The sequence below is a fragment of the Camarhynchus parvulus genome, chromosome 1A, assembly GCF_901933205.1.
Source record: "Camarhynchus parvulus chromosome 1A, STF_HiC, whole genome shotgun sequence".
Lineage (NCBI taxonomy): Eukaryota > Metazoa > Chordata > Aves > Passeriformes > Thraupidae > Camarhynchus > Camarhynchus parvulus.
The window spans coordinates 69,202,387-69,225,213 of NC_044586.1; the positions used below are offsets into that span (position 1 = coordinate 69,202,387).

Here is a 22,827-nt window from a genome sequence, read left to right on the forward strand (position 1 = left end):
GCTGAGCTGTGTGACTTGTCACAATCACACCGCAGAGACCTTCATTTCAATCCCCGTGGGTTTAAATTTGGTGTGGAATTTATGGGGTTTGCAGCCAGTTTCCTGTTGTTTTCTGGTGGTTTGAGTGGGGCAGCTCTGCCGTTTCCTCCTGCTTCTGGTGTTCCTCCAGTGGTGGTGTCAGCAGCCACTGCTCAGGGCTGACAGGACATCAAGGGAACCCCGACACACTCGTGAAGCAACTGCGCTGTGTGATGAGAGGGACTTTATAACCACTTTAAATGACTTTAAAACTACTCCTGGCTGTCATCCAAGCCTTTTGGACTAAGGAAGTGTCCAGAAATATCCTTGCAGTCACCACTGTGTCATTAGGCTTTCCCTCCTCCTGAAACCGCCCTGGTTTTGGGAGAAAACCAGGGATCAACGATCCTTTCCTGGAGTGGGGAATGCTCCTCTCTAAAGGATGAAGGGAGCAGCTTTCCTTTCATCCCTGCGCCCAGATCCTGCTCAAATCCAGGCCCCACCCTTTGGATGTGTCCCAGGGATGCTTGGCTGGGCCAGCTTGGTGACACCTCCACCTGCCAGTCAGGGTGTGGGCCCACAAAGCCTGGCTGGTGTCAGGAACCCTTTGGGAATAATTTGAATATGGGAATGGCTTCCCAAGGGTTCAGTGTTGGTGGCATTAGGTGTGGGTTGCCTTTGAGTGCAAGGTTTGGTTCCAGTGGTTTCATCAGTTGTCCTGACTTTAAAGTCACTGTGCTCTAGCAATCATATTGTGATCACATTTTCCCATGTTTTTTTTTAAATTTTAATAGTCAGAAAAGCAGCAATGTCCCCTTTCAGGAAAAGCTCAGTGTTTTGGGAAATCTGTTAAGCTGGTCCATAAAGATTTACTTGAAATATTTTTTCCCACCCATTTTTCTGAGGTGATGGCAGTGTGAGTTTCATGGAAGGAGTTCAGGCCTGATTGTTTCTCCACCAGGAGTTTTCAGTTTGTCTCCATGTACAGATATTTTTTCCCACCCATTTTTCCATGGTGATGGCAGTGTGAGTTTCATGGAAGGAGTTTGGGGCTGATTGTTTCTCCACCAGAAATTTTCAGTTTGTCTCAATGTGCAGATATTTTTTCCCACCCATTTTTCCATGGTGATGGCAGTGTGAGTTTCATGGAAGGAGTTTGGGGCTGATTGTTTCTCCACCAGAAATTTTCCGTTTGTCTCAATGTGCAGATATTTTTTCCCACCCATTTTTTGTGCTGATGGCAGTGTGAGTTTCATGGAAGGAGTTCAGGGCTGATTGTTTCTCCTCCAGGAGTTTTCAGTTTGTCTCTGTACCTCAACGTCTCAGTGCCTTCCTCGCTGGCACTGTTGGAACTCCTGCTATTTTTGGATGGTTCTAATATTACAACCCAAGTTGTAAACAGGCTTGGACAACGGCAACATCAGACTCCAGCAGCTTTTTTGGGAGGATTGGGAGTCTGAAGCTGGTTTGGCTTTAGCTGTAGCCTCAGTAGGTTTGTGACAGTCTCACAACAATAATTGTGCTGTCCCTCAGCCCTTCCCCAGCACTGCCAATCCCAGCACTAACCATGTCCCCAGGGTCTGTTAAATCCCTTCAGGGATGGGAGCTCCAGCATTTCCCTGTTCCACTGACAACCCCTTTGGAGAAGAAATGTTCCCTAAAATCCCATCTAAACCTCCCCAGCACAACTTGAACCCATTTTCTCTTGTCCTGTGGCTTGGGAGAAGAGTCTGACTCCCACCTGGCTGCAGCCTCCTTTTTGTTTGGTCAAAAGACCCCTCTTGACAAAATGGTTTGGGTTCCTGTGTCTCACTGACCCCTCATGGCATTCTGTGATCTCTGTCAGTCAGGAGCTGTAATTCCATCACTGTTCTTACCAGCTCAGAACCTTTTTTTTTTGTTTGTTTATTTTCCTCTTCCTTGCAGCTGGTCACCTCTTTCTCCTCTTTGCCCTGAGCAGGAACAGATTCCCTTTGGGGAATCTCTTTTTGAGGGTTGAGGCTCTAATTCTCCTGTTGGAAAATCTCTTAGGGATGTGCCTTTTCCTTTCCACAAACGTACAGCAGGCACAGACTGAAAATATCCCTGCACCTCCCACCCTGGCCCTTCTGCACAGATCTGTGCTCCCAGTGTGTGGTCCAGGGCCCTGCTGACTCCATAAGCTGCTGCTTTGCTCAGTGCTTTACCACTGGACGCTGTAATAAATCAGCTTTCTGTGATATTTGTGCTTGGGCTGTGGTGGCTTTGCCTCTTTCTGGACTCTGAGTCCAGGTCTGGGCCCCTCCTGAGCAGAAAGATCTGGAGGGGATGGAGAGGGTCCAGGGAATGGAGCTGGGAAGGGGCTGGAGAACCAGGAGGGGCTGAGGGAGCTGGGAAGGGGCTGGAGAACCAGGGCGGGAGGGAAGGGGCTGGAGAACCAGGAGGGGCTGAGGGAGCTGGGAAGGGGCTGACCTGGAGCAAAGGAGGCTCAGGGGCCCTTGTGGCTCTGCACAAGTCCCTGCCAGGAGGGGACAGCCGGGGGGGTCGGGCTGTGCTCCAGGGCACAGGGACAGGAGCAGAGGGAACGGCCTCAGGCTGGGCCAGGGCAGCTCAGGGTGGGCACAGCAGGAATTTCCCCATGGAAAGGGGGTCAGGCCTTGGCAGGGGCTGCCCAAGGAGATGGTGGACTCACTGTCGCTGGGGGTGTCCAAGGAATTCCTGGATGTGGCACTCGGTGCTCTGCTCTGGGGAGGGGACATTGGTGGGACTCAGTGATCTCAGAGGTCTTTTCCATCCTCAGTGCTCCTGGGATTCTGTACTGGCATCCTCGTCTGTGTCCTGGGCTGTTGAGGTCAGAGGAGACTTTGTGTCGCCCTCAGGCCTCTTCCCTGAGAGCTGGAACTTGGCGTGGCAAAACCAAATCCCAGCTTTGACCCCTCAGTGTGTGGGTGAGGGACAATCTCAGAGCTGCGGGGTCCTTGGGGACCTTCCCTCCAGCAGAGATAATGATGTCTGGGCGCTGTGTTCTCTTTGGAGCTGTGAATTTTCCCAAACTCTTTAACCTAAAGTTCCTCTTCTGGCTCCTGGCAGAGTTATTTCCCTCTTGTAGACTCCCTGAGCGAGGTGATCTCTGTCCGTGGTGCTCACAGCCCGTCGGGCTTTGTGTCACGGCTTTTTGTCACGGCTTTTTGTCATGGCTTTCTGTCACACCTTTCTGTCACGGCTTTTTGTCATGGCTTTTTGTCATGGCTTTTTGTCATGGCTTTCTGTCACACCTTTCTGTCATGGCTTTCTGTCACACCTTTCTGTCACGGCTTTTTGTCCCCCTTGGCAGTGACTCTTGATGGAAGAGCACGGGGTGAGCCAGGCAGAGCACATGGCTACCATCGAGGCGCACGCCGTGGCCCAGCAGGTGCAGCAGGTGCACGTGGCCACCTACACGGAGCACAGCATGCTGAGCGCCGACGAGGACTCGCCCTCCTCGCCCGAGGACACCTCCTACGACGACTCCGACATCCTCAACTCCACGGCGGCCGACGAGGTCACCGCTCACCTGGCGGCTGCAGGTAAAGCTCAGGGGCTGCTCCGTCGTCCCTTGGGGGAGATGAAACAGGAAAGCCTTGTAAATGTGATTGGCTGGCAAAAGATTTTGGGAATATGGAAATATAAGTGAGATGGAAATGAAAGCAAGCTTTGAGATCCCTCAGTTAGTGAACAACTGGACAACAATGGCATGGCTGGCTGAAGGTAAAATCCCCTTTTGATGGAACAACACCCTCTGCTTGCAGACAGGCCCCAGGGTCAGAGCAGACCCTACAGCTTGGCAGAAGGACCCAAAGAGGAGTTTTTAGGGGTTAAAATGTAACACAGGATGGTAATGTAATGATTCTTATAGGCTGTATGGAAATGCTATAGGATTTGTATCTTGTACTGGATTGGTTAGTGAGAATGAGAATATTCAACACAGAAGAAGATTTATGGTATTGTAACGGGAACCTCACCATCTTACCCTTTTACTCTCTTACCTTTTTTACTCTACCCTTACTTCTCTCACCTGCTCTGAGCTGTGGCTGGCGCTCCCCGGCTCTTCTCTCAGTCCTGCTCTGAGCTGTGGCCCTGTGCAATAAACCCCAAATCCCAGCAGGGCCCTGCACCCAGGCCCTGTGCAATAAACCCCAAATCCCAGCAGGGCCCTGCACCCAGGCCCTGTGCAATAAACCCCAAATCCCAGCAGGGCCCTGCACCCAGGCCCTTTGCAATAAACCCCCAAATTCCACCACCTGGCTTCAGAGATCTCTCGTCTCCGTCCATCCTGACCGTCCTACCCGCCATGCATCAGCCCTGCAGGGACACTCACTGGCCATGGACAGAAGAGATCTCCTGGAGGGAGGGTTGGCTGTGGGAGAGACAAAAAAACTTATAACAATTCAGAGGGAGGGGGTTTACATTTTCCATTTCAGGGGAGGCTCCTTCCTTCCTTGGCAGACACCTGGCTTTTCAAACCCAGACACAGAGCCCAAGGCAGTCAGGTGTCCTTGAGTTTCAGGCCTAGAGAGGAATTACCTGAATAAAATGGGAGAACAGCAGCTGACAGGCTAAGGAGTTTTAGAGTTATACACTAAAGCAGTACAGGATCTGAAAAATAGAGAAGCTAAATCCTAAAGCATCACTGGTCCATCCCACCCACAGGAATATTCCACAGGAAATTCTCCCTGCTGGCCACTTGAATCCCACATCATTGCTGTGTGCATCACAGAGGTGCTGGGAATTGCTGGTCTATACAAAGGTCCCTGCTAAAATGCTGCCTCAAGTAATGAAATTAAAATACCAAGTATGTCAAAGAGCAAAGATGATTTCAGGCCCCACAGAAACAACAGCAAAAACTAACCCAGGAGTGCAGCTGAGTCAGGGAGCTCACGTGTTGGGCCTCTCCCAAGGAGATCCACAGAAAATCCTGACATATCTGGGCTGGGAAAGGACTTCAGAATCACAGATTCCTCCCAGCGAGCCAAATGTCCTCCAGCCTGGCCCTCTAGAGTGTCTGCATTGGCAGAAAAATGGGGTGGTAATAAAGCACTGAGTGTGGCCTGACTCTGTGTCAGGCTTGAGACCAAACCTGTGAGGCTCCAGCACCCCCTGAGCATCCCAGGCCTCTTGCTTATGAACTTTCCACCCTCCCATCCTGCGGGAATTTTCCTTTTTTTTTTTTATTTTTTTTCACTTTTATATAATTTACTTTCTTTCCCCTGTAACACTCGAAAACCTTTTTATTTCCCTGGTAGACACCTGACCGATTTTAATTTTTCCTGGTAGACACTGCTGAAAACTGTGGATTTTCATTTTTTCGAAGGACACTGCTGAAAATTTTTTTTTTTTTTTTTTTTGTAGGACACTGCTGAAAACTCTGTATTTTACATTTCTTTCCCTGGTAGGACACTGCTGGAAACTCTGGATTTTACATTTCTTTCCCTGGTAGAACACTGCTGTGAAATCTGGATTTTACATTTCTTTCCCTGGTAGAACACTGCTGTGAAATCTGGATTTTACATTTCTTTCCCTGGTAGAACACTGCTGAGAACTCTGGATTTTACATTTCTTTCCCTGGTAGGACACTGCTGGAAACTCTGGATTTTACATTTCTTTCCCTGGTAGAACACTGCTGTGAAATCTGGATTTTACATTTCTTTCCCTGGTAGACACTCTGAACTGGATTTTACATTTTTTCCTGGTAGAACACTGCTGTGAAATCTGGATTTTATATTTCTTTTTAAAGAAACTGGATTTTACATTTCTTTCCCTGGTAGAACACTGCTGGGAACTCTGGATTTTACATTTCTTTCCCTGGTAGAACACTGCTGTGAAATCTGGATTTTACATTTCTTTCCCTGGTAGGACACTGCTGGGAACTCTGGATTTTACATTTCTTTCCCTGGTAGAACACTTTTGAAACACTTCTGTGAAATCTGGATTTTACATTTCTTTCCCTGGTAGAACACTGCTGTGAAATCTGGATTTTACATTTCTTTCCCTGGTAGAACACTGCTGTGAAATCTGGATTTTACATTTCTTTCCCTGGTAGGACACTGCTGAAAACTCTGGATTTTACATTTCTTTCCCTGGTAGGACACTGCTGGGAAATCTGGATTTTACATTTCTTTCCCTGGTAGGACACTGCTGAAAACTCTGGATTTTGCATTTCTTTCCCTGGTAGAACTCTGGATTTTACATTTCTTTAAAATTTTACATTTCTTTCCCTGGTAGGACACTGCTGATTTTATTGCTTCTGGTAACACTGCTGGACTGTTTTACATTTCTTTAGAACACTGTAAATCTGGATAGAGCTCTGGATTTTACATTTCTTTCCCATTAGAAGAGGCCCTTAATCCCTCAGGAAAGCCTCAGACTCCTGCTGCTGTAGTTGAGGTGTCCAAGCAGGATCTGTGGAGCTGTACCTGGTTTCCCCTTCCCAGCCACCAGGATCTCCTCAGTTATTCAAATCTTGGGAGTTTCTCACGATGCAAACACAGAGTTCTGTGAGTGTAAGGACAACTTCAGGCTGGAAATGTGACTTTCACCCAGGGCTGAGCAGGGCTTTGCCAGCCTGGGGACGGAGCGTTCAGCGCAGTGCTGCAGAGCAGAGCTCAGGGAGGGACTGGTGTCCCTTGGCTCTGCTGGGGACACCCTGGGCGCCCATTCCTGGCTGGGGGGCACAGTGCCAGTGTCCCTCTGAGCTGCTGGAGCTCCCTGACCCTCTGTGCTGTGCTTTGCAGGCCCTGTGGGGATGGCAGCAGCTGCTGCTGTGGCGACGGGGAAGAAACGGAAGCGGCCGCACGTGTTTGAGTCCAACCCCTCCATCCGCAAGAGGCAGCAGACACGATTGCTCAGGTGAGCACTCACCTGGCCCCGCCGCCTCCGTGTCCTCCTGCCAGCTCTGGTGGCCTCTGTGGTCACACCCAGTGCTGCCCAGGAGTCACCCAGCTCGGGGGTGTTTTTGGGAGTGTCTTTCTGGAAGCCAGAAAGTTGTAAGTTTATATAAGTTTGGTCCATTTACATACCAGGGGTAAATCAGGGTTTTAGTTGGCGTTAAAGGGTTAAACTGCAGCTCTGCTCATCTCTGATTTTGTGATCACCAGGGCTGACACTCTGGTGGATCCATTGTTCTGTTTTAACCCCAGCTGGTCGCCAGCTATCTGTCACATTGCAGGATATCCATAGTGGCTTTAGCAGAAATTGAAGCTCCTTCCATATCCCAGCTCTGCAAAGGTTTTATCTGCCTCACAAAAAAAGTCATTTCTGCTTGATTAACCATTCTGGGGATAAATTCAGTGTGCGTAGATCCAAATTTCCTTTGCCATTGTGAAGACTGGCAAAGGAATCTCGGGCATGTATCTCCCCCAGATTATTCTTCCTAAAATTGTGCTCTAAACCCCACGGTGAAGACTGCGGGATTTAGAGCACGATTTTAGGAAGAATAATCCAGGGGAGATTCCTGCCTGAGTTGAAACACTTTTTTTTGGCTTTAGAAACGTCCAGTGGGGACAGCAGAGCTGCACAGCCCTGCAGGTGCTGCATTCCAGGTGCTCTGAGCTCTTTGCCCACCTGATGGCCCCCGAGCCACAGCAGAGCCAGCCGAGGGCACTGCCCAGCCCTGGAGACATTTGTGAGCATCGGCTGCTGCTGCTCCCTGCCTTTTGCAACAAAGCAGTTCTTGCTGTTTCTGCTGTTTGGGATCTCATTGGGCAGTCAGTTTGAAATTATTGGGCAGAGTTACTGCTAAATAACAATCCTTGGGAGGGAACTCCCTGCCTTTTCCAGCTTCATTCTGGTTTTCCCTCCTTCCCCCAGCTCAGCCCTGTTTATTGCAGTGTCTCTGTGTTTATTGCAGTGTCTCCGTGTTTATTGCAGTGTTTCTGTGTTTATTGCACTGTTGCTGAAGAACAAATCTTTTTCTCCCTTGAAATATGAACAATATATTTTCTGAAGAAACTGCTCAGTGAAGGAATTATTTCTTCTCCTTTCACACGACAGCTTCATTTTGCTACATTAAGATCATGACAAAACATCATTTTTTTTCCACTCTGACCAGTCGAACACATGTTTGTGCTCGATTTTTCACCCCACTGGGAATCAAATGGTAATTCCAAACCCCTGACTGTGGGATCTGTGTATCTGGTGGTGCTTTTTGGCAACAGCAGGTTCTGAAATGACCAGGACAGGGGCTGAGCTGTCACCTCACGGACTGCTCAGCTTTTCTGGGAAAACACTACTTCTCTCATTGCTTTTGGAGTTTCTGCCACCATTTCTGGCTCTTGCACTGTTTAAAAGGGAATAAGAGGCAGAAAATATCCAGTGGAACATTTTAATTCCAAAGGGAGTTGCTGATGGGGCAGGAGTTGGGACGCCTGGGTTTCCTGTGCTGAGCTGTTGCAATATTTCCTGTTCTTGCTTATCCTGTAGCTTGAATTCCTCCAGATCTGGTTAGAGCAGGACTTTGGTGCTGGAGAATTGCACTGCTGTGATCTGGATGTAAAACAACCTCTGTCTGCAGGCCTCTTTTGATGAATCATTCGGGTGCTTCAACAAAACACAAGTTTTGTGTTGCTAGGACAGAGTGGAAGTGCAGAATCTCGCTGCCCCAGCTTTGCTGCTCCGGTGATTTCTCTTTTTACATCAATGAGAAAAGGAGAGAGGGGAGAATAATTGACATTTGAGCTGCTGGGTGACTGCAGGGAGCACAGCAGGCCTGTGGAGCAGAGGAATAAACTCCATGTGTGGCCAAGCTGAGCAGCTGGGGCCCCGTTTCTCACCTGCTTCGCGCAGGGGAGCTGGCACTCAGAGGGCTGGTGTTTGTGCAGGGTTCCAGCTGATGCCCATTCCCAGCTTTTGCTGTGTTTCAGGAAGCTGCGGGCCACGCTGGATGAGTACACCACCAGAGTGGGGCAGCAGGCCATCGTCCTGTGCATCTCACCCTCCAAACCCAACCCCGTCTTCAAAGTGTTCGGTGCTGCGCCCCTGGAGAACGTGGTAGGTGTCCCTAGGAAAGTGAGGAAAGAGATTCCTCACCTTCTGCGCAGGTTTTGTTCCTCTCAGGGCAGCCTTGGAAGCCTGGTGGGGATCTGAAGGGTCGTGTTTAAAACCCCAGAAAGCAGAGTTTAGGTTTTGTGGAATACAGTGCTGGCCCTGGTTGAGTCAGTGATTTCAGAGATCTTTCCCAGCCTTAATGTTCCTGTGACTCCCTGACGTGAGGGCGGCACTGAGGTCCTCTCCTCTCTGCAAGAATGGCTGCCTGGCACATCTCACATGGGGGGAACATCCTGGATTAAAACTTTAAAAATCAGAGGGAACAGGTCGTGATACAGAATCCCTGAGGTTGGAAAAGACCTCCAGGATCATTGAATCCAAGGTGTCAGAACCCCACTTCGTCCCCAGCCCAGAGCCCTGAGTGCCACATCCAGGAATTCCTTGGACACCCCCATGAATGGGAGCTCCAAACCCCCCTGGGCAGCCCCTGACCCCCTTTCCATGGGGAAATTCCTGCTGATTCCACCCTGAGGCTGCCCTGGCCCAGCCTGAGGCCGTTCCCTCTGCTCCTGTCCCTGTTCCCTGGCAGCACAGCCCAGCCTGTCCCCTCCTGTCAGGCACTTGTGCAGAGCCACAAGGTCCCCCCTGAGCCTCCTCTTCTCCAGACTAAACCCTAAAAAATGACACGTTTAAACTCAGCTCTGCTGTCTGCACCTTATTGCAAACCCTACCCAGGACAAGTTCTACTTTGAGAACTTTTCCTTCCATCCCACAGATTCTTCCCTTGCCAGCGTTACTGCAAGTTTCATCAGCAGGGCCGAGTCTCGGGGGGGAACTGCTGGCTGTTTCCCTGCCAGCTGTGCCACTGTTTGCTCCTCCTGCTCTGCAGCACCTTGGGGAAGGTGGCTGGGCCTGCACCCTGCTCCTCTCCTGGTGCTGCTCACCTTGTTTACCTGAGCCTAACAACTCCCCACAGGTGCGCAAGTACAAGAGCACCATCCTGGAGGACCTGGAGTCGGCGCTGGCCGAGCACGCCCCGGCCCCTCAGGAGGTCAACTCAGAGCTGCCCCCCCTCACCATCGATGGCATCCCCGTCTCCGTGGACAAGATGACCCAGGTGAGTGGACAGGTGACCCAGGTGAGTGGACAGGTGACCCAGGTGAGCAGCCAGCCCTGGCACAGGCAGGGCAACACAGGGGTGTTGGGCATCTTGCAGTCGCATCCTGTTGTTTTGTGTGGCTGCCTCTCCAGGGGATGGCTCTGATCTCTTTCCCCTGGGGCTCTAACAGCTCAGGTTGTGCTTGGAGGTGGAGCTTTGTTAGTGGTGCTGGTTTTCTCTGGGAAAAAACTGCTGCTGGGGAGAGCTCAGCCTGCTGGGAGCATTCCCTTTGGAGCTGGTTTTGGTACCTCAGAAAGTGAGAGCAGGGAAAATTTCCCTGTTCCCTCTTTGTTCCATTCTTTGCCACAATCTTTGGGCATCAGGGTTGGGAAGGTCTCTCGTGGACACCTTTCTGTTCCCTGTAGCTCATTCCCTCTGTTTCTTCTTGTGGATGGGAGCAGAGGGGAATTTGCTGTTCAACCCCAGATCAGACCCTGAGCGAGATATTTTTGTTGCAGCTTTGTTAGTGATGCTGATTTTCTCTGGGAAAAAAAAATGGTGAGGAGAGCTCAGGCTGTTGGGAACATTCCCTTTGGAGCTGGTTTTGGCACCTCAGAAGGTGGGACCAGGGAAAATGTTTGTTCCATGCTTTGCCACAATCTTTAGGCACTGAGGTTGGGAAGGTCACTTGTGGACACCCTTCTGTGTCCTGTAATTCATTCCCTCCTCCATTTCTTGCTGTGGCTTGGAGCAGAGGGGAGTTTAACCCCAGATTCAGACCCTGAGGGAGATATTTTTGTTAGAAACAGGGAATTATGTGCCCTGGGCATGTGGGAGATTCTCTCCAGGTCCAGCCTGACCTCGCTGCTGGGAGAAAGTGGAGGAGACTCCCAGGGAAGCTTCACCTGGAGGGAAATCTCCTTCCCAGGGATGCAGGACCTGAATTCAGGCAGGTGTGTCCTGCAGGAGGCTCTGGGTACACCCACTCTGAAGCACCACAGCAAGTTTTAAATGCTGAAAAGCAATTTTTTTCCCAAGGAGTATCCAGATGGAAAAGGCAGCACACAGAGAGGTCAGAGCAGGGCGAAGATGCGCAGATTTTTCTGTGCTCTGCAGAGGGCACACCCTGCTCAAAGCACCATTTCCATTTCTTAGTGGAATCAGACAAGCTCACACTCATAATAAAATTTTATTGAGCTTACTGTGCTTTGGCTGGTACAGATCATTTCCCCAATCCCTGACAAATAAGACAAAAATGATGATTTCTTGGATTTTTAAACTCCCGTGAAAGGTGGCACTGCAGGAGCTGCTCATGGCAGCTTTTGGTGTGTACCAGGAGCAGTTCCCCATGGAAATGGTTTTCTCCTCCTGGTCCTGCAGGGTCTTTGCTCAGCCAGCCCAAAGTGCTGATGTAGAACCTCTTCTTTTAAATCTTCTCCTGCTGCTCTATGGTAGAAAAACAAGGATTTTTTTAGGAATGGCCCTCATTGTTCCAGCACAGTGAGGTAGCTCAGAAGAGCTTTGTGAAAAGGTTTCTCCTGAGCTGGGCACAGAGGTGCCATCATTCATTGTGGGAATCTTGATTCCCAGAGCTTCCAGTATAATTATTTGTATCTTCTAGTAAAAAAACAGGAGTTTTTTGTTTTTTTTTGTTTGTTTTTGTTTTTGGTTTGTTGTTGTTGTTGTTGTGGGTTTTTTTGTTTCTGTTTTTGGTTTTGGGGTTTTTTTTGGTTTTTTTTTTTTTTTTTTTTTTTTTTGCAGCTAAGTTGCACAAAACCCTATGGAAACCTGGAACAAAAATAAATATAAATGCAATTAGGATGGCAGGGACTGGAAAAATGAGGCCTCTGCTTTCAGCAGGTGCCAGCAGGCAGGTGTAGAGGTGTCATCAGTGAGGAGGTGAAAATAATTCTCCTTTTAATTGCTCTGCTTCCCCAGTGGTCTGCAGGGAAATAAAGCCTTTATTTGCCTGGGCAAAGATGTTTCTCCAGCCTTGGGAATGGAGAGCATCACCCACCAGGGCTGGGCAGGAAAACCTGTGTTGCAGTGGGGTTTTCAGCCTTCACAGAGGGGGACCTTGGTGCTTTCTGGACTTTGGTGACAGCTGAGTTTGCCCCTCAGCTTGTTCCCAGCTGCTCATTGATGTGATTGAGGAGTAAAATTGGGTAATCTGAGCTTAACCAAGCTGAGCTCAGTGCTTCAGGCAGCTCTCACTGCTTTATGAACAGGTGATTTGTGCTTTAAGCTGATTTTTTAAGCCCCCATGATTTATAGGAGGCAGTAAAAGCTTTTCTGGCATCTACAAGCCAGAAAAAAACTTTTAAAAGTTTTTCTAAGACCATCATGGTGCCTGTTCACCTCCTGAGAGCTGCATTCCTGCTCTCCCAGCTGGTGCCTGGCGTGTGGCAGCATCCTTGCTGGGATCAGCTCCTGTGCAGCTGAGCAAGAGCCTGGGGGGTTTTATGGTTTCCCAGCTCTGGGAGGTGCAGCAGGGATGGATTCAGGGCTGAGTGCTCCATTCCAGCTCTGGGAGGTGCAGCAGGGATGGATTCAGGGCTGAGTGCTCCCTGCCAGCTCTGGGCAGTGCAGCAGGGATGGATTCAGGGCTGAGTGCTCCCTGCCAGCTCTGGGCAGTGCAGCAGGGATGGATTCAGGGCTGAGTGTTCCATCCCAGCTCTGGGAGGTGCAGCAGGGATGGATTCAGGGCTGAGTGTTCCATCCCAGCTCTGGGAGGTGCAGCAGGGATGGATTCAGGGCTGAGTGTTCCCTGCCAGCTCTGGGCAGTGCAGCAGGGATGGATTCAGGGCTGAGTGCTCCATTCCAGCTCTGGGAGGTGCAGCAGGGATGGATTCAGGGCTGAGTGCTCCATTCCAGCTCTGGGAGGTGCAGCAGGGATGGATTCAGGGCTGAGTGCTCCATTCCAGCTCTGGGAGGTGCAGCAGGGATGGATTCAGGGCTGAGTGCTCCATTCCAGCTCTGGGAGGTGCAGCAGGGATGGATTCAGGGCTGAGTGCTCCATCCCAGCTCTGGGAGGTGCAGCAGGGATGGATTCAGGGCTGAGTGTTCCCTGCCAGCTCTGGGCAGTGCAGCAGGGATGGATTCAGGGCTGAGTGCTCCCTGCCAGCTTTGCTGCAGTTTCTGTTTTTCCCTCTCCCACTTCCAGGGTGGTCCTGCATGGCCTCAACTTTGCTTTTCCCAGAGATCCCGAGGCTGAGCTGTGGGGAGATGTAGAAAATTCCCAGCCACAGCTTTTGCTCTGTTCCAGAAACCACTTTCCTTGGTGCTTCCAGCTCTGCAGAGCAGTTGGAATACAGCTGGCTGTGCTTTGGGCTGTTGCATTTGGGATTGGGATAGCTCAGTACCGTTAATTCTTGAATTTGACGTTAAAAGTGAAAACACCGAGCCCGTGTGAAAGGGTGGCAAAGAAACATTTCCCACAATTTCTCCCAAATCCTCCATCCTGGGGGTTACCTGAGCCCTTTCCAAGGGCACAAGCTGGGGTTTTTCAGCAGAGGTTTGATTTTTGGGTGTTTCCAGGATGGTGGCAGCCGAACGTGGCTCCTGCAGGTGAATGTTCCCCCTGTGCCCCAGGGGTGTGGGGGACGTTACCTGTGGCAGAGCCTGGCCTCGTTAGGGCACTAATTAGCCAAGTCCTGTCTCCTGACAGTGCTGCTGATTGTCTCCCTGTGGGTTAAAGACAAACCCTCCTTAACAAGTACCTTGAGTGGCTTGAGCCCTGCAATTGATGCAGCTGGAAACAAGGAGCTCTGCTGATGGCAGGAAAGCAGCTTTCAACTGTCCTTGCACCAGTCCTGAATGCTGAAAATTCTAAACTTTCTGTACCAAAAAAATCTAACCCCCCCAAAAGAATCCTACATTTAACCTAAAGCCATCAACCAGGATTGTTAATGACACTAAAATGACAAGTGCGTAGTTAATTAAAAGTGCGTAACATCACAAAGTAAAAAAACTTGAAGTTTAGTTTTAAAATGTAATATATATAATTTAAAATAGAATATATATTATTTAAAATATAATAGATAGAAAACAAAATAGAAGTTTTAAAACAAAAACTAATCCTTCTTCCTTGTTCTTCATAAGTTTAAATAGTATTTTATAATTAAACAAAAAAAAATCCACATTACAAAGTTCAAATAATTAATTATTAAGTTAAAAAAAATTAAGTATAATTTCTTAATTAAATAGTTTAACCTTAAAAAACCTTACACAAAAAAAAGTTAACCCTTTTGTAACTTATTAATAGACTATTATAAATAGAAATAATATATTACAAATAATATATAAATAAATATGTAAACCACTATATATTATATGAATTTATAAATATTCAATATTTATAAATTATTTGTTTTATTTATTTTTAATATTTATCTACAAATTGTTTAATTATTCAATTTATCAAATTTTTATAATTTTATATATTATATAATTTATATATAATTTATAATATAAATTTAAAAATAAAAACATCTAAACCTAAACACAAAATACCATCTCTAACACTTCAATCCCAACCTTAACAAAAACAAACAAACAAAAAACCTCAAAAATCAACAGCCACTCCAAAAAACCCTGCTGCTACCAGGTTTATTTGAATAAATTATTGGGCAGAGTTGCTGCTAAGTAACAATCCTTGGGATTTCCACTCTGGTTTTCCCTCCTTCCCCCAGCCCCGCTCACTCAGCCCTGTTTATTGCAGAGTTTCTGAGGAACAAATCCTTTTCTCTCCTATGAGCAATGTTATTTTAAAGAAACTGCTCTCTGGAGGAATTATTTCTTCTCCCTTCACCAGGCTCCATCCAGGGAACCTGGAGCATGGCAGGTTGGCCCTGCAGTGGAAGGTGGATCGTGGGCAGGCTGGGAAAAAGGTTCTTTAGGGCATTTCCCATGTGCAAGGTGGAAAAGGCAGCTGGAAATGAGTTCATGGACAGCTTGGAGCCCGTGGATGCAACATCCAGACTGTGCCCAGAGAGGGGGACAGAGCTGGAGCACAGGGAGAAGGGTCTGGAGAACTTGTGAGGGAGCTGGGAAGGGGCTGGAGAACTTCAGAGGGAGCTGGGAAGGGGCTGGAGAACCAGGAGGGGCTGAGGGAGCTGGGAAGGGTCTGGAGAACCAGGAGGGGCTGAGGGAGCTGGGAAGGGGCTGACCTGGAGCAAAGGAGGCTCAGGGGCCCTTGTGGCTCTGCACAAGTCCCTGCCAGGAGGGCACAGCCGGGGAACAGGGACAGGAGCAGAGGGAATGGCCTCAGGCTGGGCCAGGGGAGCCTCAGGGGGGATTTTGGGACAATTCCTCCCTGGAAAGGGCCGTGCAGCCCTGGCACAGCTGCCCAGGGAGCTTTGGAGTGCCCATCCCTGGAGTGATTTAAAATCCATGTGGATGTGGCACTTGGGGACATGGGACAGTGTTGGCCTTGGCAGTGCTGGGGAACTTCAATGCCTTTTCCAACCAAAATGACTCCATGGTCTATGAAATCATTTACTCTAAAAGCTCTGAAGTGATGCCGGGAGCTGCTCCGAAATGCAGTTTTTAAACTTTAAATGTGGTTTCCTCTGATAAAAGGAGAGCTCTCCCCTTCCTGCTCTGCTCTGCAGCTGAACCAGCCTTTTCCTGGTGCTTCAGGGAGTCCCTGGTACAAAACCAATCTTGTCACAAAACCCTGTGTGAGTTTTTTATTTATTTGGGCAGGACAGGGCTGGAGAAGTGTGAGATCGTGGTTTCCACATTTCAGCACTCACTGAAGCTCCATCCCCTCACAGCATCTCTGTAAATGATACATCAGCTCATGCCTGAGCTCCTGCCTCTGTAGGGACATTGATTATGGGGTTTTTAATAGGTTATTGTGATTTTTTTTTTTTTTTTCCCATTTCAGGTTGGCTCATTCCCTTCCTGTAGTGTTTCAGTTGTGAAGTGTCAATACAATGGCTGTGCCTTGGCGCTGTAATTTTCTATTTGCCGGTTGAATTTTGTTTCTTCCCTTCCACCTGCTGCCAAGCTGAGTCCTGGGAGAAGATGGCAAAGTATTGTCCACCTTCCTTGGGCTTTCAGGCCTCTTCCAGTTGATGGCTCCAACAGGATGGAAGTTGAGCCCAAATAATTCTGTGCAACGCCCCTCAAAACCACGCGGGATGTGAATTCCTAAACACCTCTCAACCTTTTGTTTGTTCCAGGCACAGCTGAGAGCCTTCATCCCCGAGATGCTGAAGTATTCCACGGGTCGTGGGAAGCCAGGCTGGGGCAAGGAGAGCTGCAAGCCCATCTGGTGGCCCGAGGACATCCCGTGGGCCAACGTCCGCAGCGACGTCCGCACGGAGGAGCAGAAGCAGCGGGTGAGTGTCTCCCTGTCTGCCTCCAATGGCATTGGAGACAATGCCAAAAACCCCTGGGTTTTGGGGGTGGTTTTTCCCCTGAGGGACAGGAGAAAGGGTCTGTGTCATGGGCTCCTGGAGGAGGGAAGGGATGCTGGCCTCTTCAGAGCAGCAGGGAGCTTTGTGCTTGAAGGATGGAGTCGTGGGTGTGCAGTGGAGCCAGGGAAAATGAGAGAACTGGGCGAAAAAGTAAAGTTTCTGCCAACCTGTCACAGAGATAATCAAAGGAAGCCACCGTGGTGGGGAGGCAGCAGGACCTGTGCAGGCTGGTTCAGGGCTGGCTGGGTGGGGAGGTTGGAAATGGTGCTGTGGCAGCATTTGGGTGCTTTCCCAAATCACCGTGGTTTTCTGCTCAGAGTCACAGAATGGTTTGGGTTGCAAGGGCCCTTTTAAAGGTGTTCTCATCCAGCCCCTGCACTGAGCAGGGACATCTTCACTGGATCAGGAGGCTCTCCAGGGTGATTCCTTGGGGGAAGGAGGGGATGAGCAGAGGGAGATTAAATATTGGTGGTGTTCGTTTGCCAATCATTACAAACCGCCCGGCAAAGCCCAGTGAGGACACAGTGCAAACCCCAGCGCTGAGCTGGCTCAGAACCCTCCCTGGCCTGACTGTGCCCTGTCCCTGCTGCTGGAAGGTGTCCTGGACCCAGGCCCTGCGCACCATCGTCAAGAACTGCTACAAGCAGCACGGGCGCGAGGACCTGCTCGATACGCCTTCGAGGACCAGCAGACGCCGCAGACCACGACCACGCACAGCATCGCCCACCTGGTGCCCTCCCAGACCGTGGTGCAAACCTTCAGCAACCCCGACGGCACCGTGTCCCTCATCCAGGTGAGAGCAGCCCCTGGCTTCTCCATCTCCAGCACCACTCTCAGGGTTTAGCTGCTGAGCGACCCCGAGATAGGTTAGAAAGTCTCTTTTCCCAGCCTGGTGGTCAAAGAAGGAGTCAGAAGTCTGCAGTTCTCGTTCTGAATGTTTTTTATTATTTCTTATCTATAAAATTCTCTCTCTGGCCTGCTGAGGCCTGTCCAGAGGCACTCTGCCTGCCCTGGGTAGTGTTATCTTTTTATACAAAAAACTACATTATTTACCATAACTTCCCAATACCTATCACCTGTGTTAGACACTGAGCTTCTACTCTAAACCAATCCAAAAGTGCCAACATCACCCAGAAGATGGAGGCCAAGAAGAAGGAAAAAGGACAAGGCATGCCCAAATTCCTCCATCTTGGGACCCGGAGCCCCCATTCTAAAAACCTCAAAAATCTAATTTTCACCCTGTGATAAATTCCCTATCATTCCACTTAGACTTTTGTGGCTTGTAAATTCTCATGTAAGGTTGGTAATTTTTTTCCATCGGTCAAGACCAAAGGCACAGTTGTCTTGGGCTCTGTACCAGGGTCTCTGAGCCCCCTTGGCAGCCAGAGGAATTTCCTGGGCTCCAACACCAGGAGGTGGTTTAAGGAAGCTCAGGAGCTGAACTTGTCCTTCAGGAATTTTCTCTCTATCACATCTTATCACCCCACAACAAAGATCCATCCTCATTCTCTCTCTTCCCAACCCCTTGGTGTCCAGGTCAAGGATTTCTGTGATGTGGTCACAAAAATTCAGGGGTTTGACCCGAATTTAGTGAACCTGCTTAGAATAAACCCAGTCCCTGGTGCCACCACACAACACCTGTGGTGGCGATGGGAGGAGAGGTGGTGGAACTGCCTTCCTTTAATGGTATGAAATGTAGTTTAATCAGCTGCATTTCAGGTATTAAATATACATATAAATATAAAGATTATAGATATTATATATATGATATATCTATCTATATCTATATCTATTTATCTCTATCTCTATCTATATCTATATATTTATAAATACATATCTATATATAGATCAGGTATATCTGTGCCCCAAATCTTCACCTGACACCTGAAGTGTATTATATTTATTACAAACACCAAATACATATATATATCTCAATATAAAATACATATTATATATATATATATAAAATATATATCTAGATCAGGTATTTCTGTGCCCCAGGTCTTCATCTGACACTTGAAGTGTATTGTATTTATTACAAACACCAAATGCATATATATATATATATGTTATATATAGAAAAAATATATATTTTATATATATATCTAAAATATATATTATATATGTCTATATCTAGATCAGGTATTTCTGTGCCCCAGGTCTTCATGTGACATATCTGTCCTCATGGAATAAGGATTCCCTCTGCACTGTTCTTAGCTCAGTGCTGCTGCTGCAGTTTTCCCTGTGCTCCCTGTGTGGGAAGGCAGATTCTGGCAGTTCAGGAAGTCAAAAAAATTCGCTTTTCTCTTGAAACTTCCCACAAACTCCTTGTGGGGGTGAGAATTGAATCGCAGTTTCCCCGTGCCTCCACATCACCACTGGTGGTGGTTCCTAACCAGGCCCAGCACTTTGTCCCTTTTGAGCATCACAGTTTTAGTGAAGTCTCAGACATAATGCAGATAAAAATGGGTGTATGAGTAGGGTTTTTTCCCAAATGAAGCTTTTCAGTGGCTGTCAGAGTTTTCTGTTCCCCACCAAGGCCCAGCAGACTTGCCAGGCTGGTTCTCTTTGCTCACCTGTCCATACAATCTCCCTTTGACTGGTGTTCTTTCAGGTGCTGGACACCTGAGATCCCCTCAACTTCCTGGCATTTATATTTCATTCTCCTCAGAGACAAAGCTGCCCATCTCCCTGCCTTTGTCCTTTCCCAGCTGTTAAATGGGGAAAAGATCGTTTCCAAAGGGGTACTGAGGAGGGGCTCCTGTTTGCCAGGGTGCCTGGAGATGAGACCCAGGGAATGGGGAGCAAGGAGGGTGTGCAGGGAATTGTGAGCCAGTGCAGGGTGGGTGGGAGAAGGGAGTTGACTCCACAGCTGCTCTTCCTGAGGCTGGGAAACTGCTGGGGCCTTCATGGACACAGGGACAGCGCAAGGGATGCGCAAAACTTGGCTCCAGTCTGGATTAATGACTTGGTTCCATGGGTTTGTGTGGCCCCAGCTTGGGATTCCCTCCCCCTTGGGGACAGCTCCGTGTTTTCTGTGAGCTCTGCAATTACAAATAGTCACAGAATCATGGAATTTGAGGGGGTGGGAATGGCCCTTAAGGATCCTGTCACTGCCATGGGCAGGGACACCTTCCACCATCCCAGGCTGTGACCGTGTTCACACGGGGTTTAGGAAGAGGGAAGAGATGAGATCTGACTCCGTGTTTCAGAAGGCTTGATTTATTATTTTATGATCTATATTATATTAAAACGACACTAAAAGAATAGAAGAAAGGATTTCATCAGAAGGCTAGCTAAGAATAGAAAAAGAAGGAATGATAACAAAGGCTTGTGTCTCGGACAGAGAGTCCGAGCCAGCTGACTGTGATTGGCCATTAATTAGAAACAACCACATGAGACCAATCACAGATGCACCTGTTGCATCCCACAGCAGCAGATAACCATTGCTTACATTTTGTTCTTGAGGCTTCTCAGCCTCTCAAGAGAAAAAAATCTTAAAGAAAGGATTTTTCAGAAAATGTGTCTGTGACACCAGGCTGCTCCAAGCCCTGTCCGGCCTGGCCTTGGACACTTCTAGGGGTGGGACATCCACAACCTCCCTTCACCACTCTCAGAGTAAATTCCTTTATTGTTTTAGTGTGACAGCGTGTGAGACCCGTTTTCCTGAGAGCTGTGGGCACTCCCTGCACTAACAGATGCGTTGTTTTGTCCCCCACAGGTTGGCACGGGTGCCACGGTGGCCACGCTGGCCGACGCCTCCGAGCTGCCCACCACGGTCACCGTGGCACAGGTCAATTACTCTGCGGTGGCTGACGGAGAGGTGAGAGCCTGCTCCTCCTGGGACACCTGCCCGGGCTTCCAGAAACATCTCTGGGTGCACAGCAAACACCAGCCTGACACACAAGGGCTGGAACACAACACAACAGGATGCTGCAGTTTGATACGGAAAGGGATGAAATGCTGTTGTGGCTCAGGACTCTGCAAACACGATTATTTTTATTTATATTTGATATTTGATATTTTATATTTTATATTTGATATTTGATATTTGATATTTTATATTTGATATTTTATATCTTATATTTTATATCTTATATTTTATATCTTATATTTTATATTCTATATCTTATTTATATTTATACAGAAGATAAAAATGATACATTTTATATATACAATTATATATAATATATATTATATATATTATATATTATATATATAATTATGTATATGTATGATTTCAGCTCAGGACTCTGCAAACACAGAAAATATATAATGTATCGTTTATAAAATATTATATCTATATAAATTATATATAATATTTTATATAATTATATATAATATATATAATATAATAATATAATATTATATATGATTGTGTATAAGTATAATTTCCGCTCAGGGCTCTGCAAGTACAGAATATAATATGATATGATATAATATGATATAATATGATATGATATGATATGATATATATTATATTATATTATATTATATTATATTATATTATATTATATTTTATCATATCATATCATATCATATCATATCATATAATGTAACATTATAACATAACATAAATATAATATATAATATATTATATATAAATATATAAAATATAATGTTATGTGTATAATTATATATATAATATATGTGTATATATATGTAAAATTGTGTTTGCAGAATCCTGAGCCAAAATAACAATTCAGCACTTTCTGTATAAAAAATACGAAAGACATTATAAATATAAATTATAAATAGAATATAAATTATATATATATATATTTTATATATATATATATATATATGTAATATTTCACCATTATCGTGGAAGCCTTAGGTCTGAATTTTGGGGTTTTTTTTATATAAACACCTCCTATAGATTATTTATTTCTATATAATAAATATAGGTTTATATATGGGGTTTATATATAAACCCCATATATAAACCTATTTTATTTATATATTTATAAATATAGGTAAATATGGGGTTTTTTGGCATTTCCATGCCTAAATCTGAGTGCTCAACCTTGCAAACATTTTTTTTCCCTTTTTTTTTTTTTTTCAATCAAATCATACATTAAAAAAATAGAATTCTTTCTCTGGTTTTAAGAAACATTCCACTAAAATTATAGAATTTTTTTTTATACCCTTTTGGCTCCAAACCGCACCTTTAAAGGAGGCTGTGGGTCCCTTTGTGTCCCTTTCTGTCCCCGCGCTGTGCCCAGCTGGGCTGTCACGGCGAGAGGTGGCAGCACAGAACAGCTTTGCTGGCCACAAACCCCGTTCCCATCTCAGACCAGCCTGGAGTGACGCTGAAGCGCTTTGCAGCTGCTCTGGGGTTTTCAAGAGCCAGTTTTATCCCCTGAGAGCTGCAGGGATTCTTTCAAAGGCACGAATAAGGCTGAGTGCGGCTCCCTGCCCTGGATCTGGATGGGTTTCATTTCCTTTTACGCCCTCCTAGCTGTAGAATCTCAGCAGCTCCGCCTTGATGGAGACAGTCCCAGCTTCTTTTCCTTCTTTCCTTATCCCATCCCTGTTCTGCAACTCCTTGGGCACCTTTGTAGGGCATCACTGGGATCTCCCTTCCCACCCACAATTTCAGGTTCTCCCTCCCTCCCTCTCCATCCTTTTTTTTGGGATTGACCTTTGCCCAAAGGCAGCAAAATTTCCTCACGCAAAGTTTTACCTTGAGCCTCAGATCACCTCTGCTTTCATGGATTTTTTTAACCATCTCCATCCCAACAAATTGAGGTGTTTTTTTCCTCACCCCCTACAGCATTTTTATTTGTGTCTCAGAAGTTGGGGAGTGTCCTAAAATGTTTATGGGGATGGGAGGTGGAGGGAGCTCTCCGCCTTGCAAAGCAGCCAGTAGGATTTGTCAGCAGATCCTCTGCTTTTTTGGTGCAAAGTATGTTTTGAGTTCTCATCCTGGTGGATTTTGAGGCCATATAATCATTATCTCACCAGCTGTGAAGTTCCACATGAAAATATGGGGGAAAATGAGCAGCTGGGTGAACTTTAGGTAATATGGAAATTATCTATGGGAATGTCTGGAGTTAGGGAATTTTAAATAGCTGGGATAAATGAACATTTCCAGCCACCATCATCTTTTATCAAGCAATATGGCTCAATCCCATCTGAGGTCACAGGTGCTGTCCAGATAAATCCTGGATGGGAATGTGGACAGATCCACAAAAAGTGCAAATAGAAACAGGGAGGAAAACATAGCTCATTTCCCTGGGGGCTGTGATCTGTGCTGCAGCTCCAGCACTGCAGAAACACAGA

General features: G+C 47.2%; 1 protein-coding gene across 1 annotated transcript in view; it reads left to right on the forward strand.

Annotated features, from left to right (window-relative positions):
• The window catches only part of NRF1 (nuclear respiratory factor 1), a 61,322-nt gene that overhangs the window by 10,538 nt on the left and 27,957 nt on the right, over nucleotides 1-22,827 (forward strand). The window contains 8 exon segments of the mRNA XM_030959969.1: nucleotides 3,332-3,563; nucleotides 6,768-6,882; nucleotides 8,895-9,021; nucleotides 9,995-10,135; nucleotides 16,306-16,464; nucleotides 17,139-17,210; nucleotides 17,213-17,335; nucleotides 20,264-20,365. Of these exon segments, the coding sequence (XP_030815829.1) occupies nucleotides 3,341-3,563; nucleotides 6,768-6,882; nucleotides 8,895-9,021; nucleotides 9,995-10,135; nucleotides 16,306-16,464; nucleotides 17,139-17,210; nucleotides 17,213-17,335; nucleotides 20,264-20,365 (1,062 nt within the window). The 5' untranslated portion in view covers nucleotides 3,332-3,340.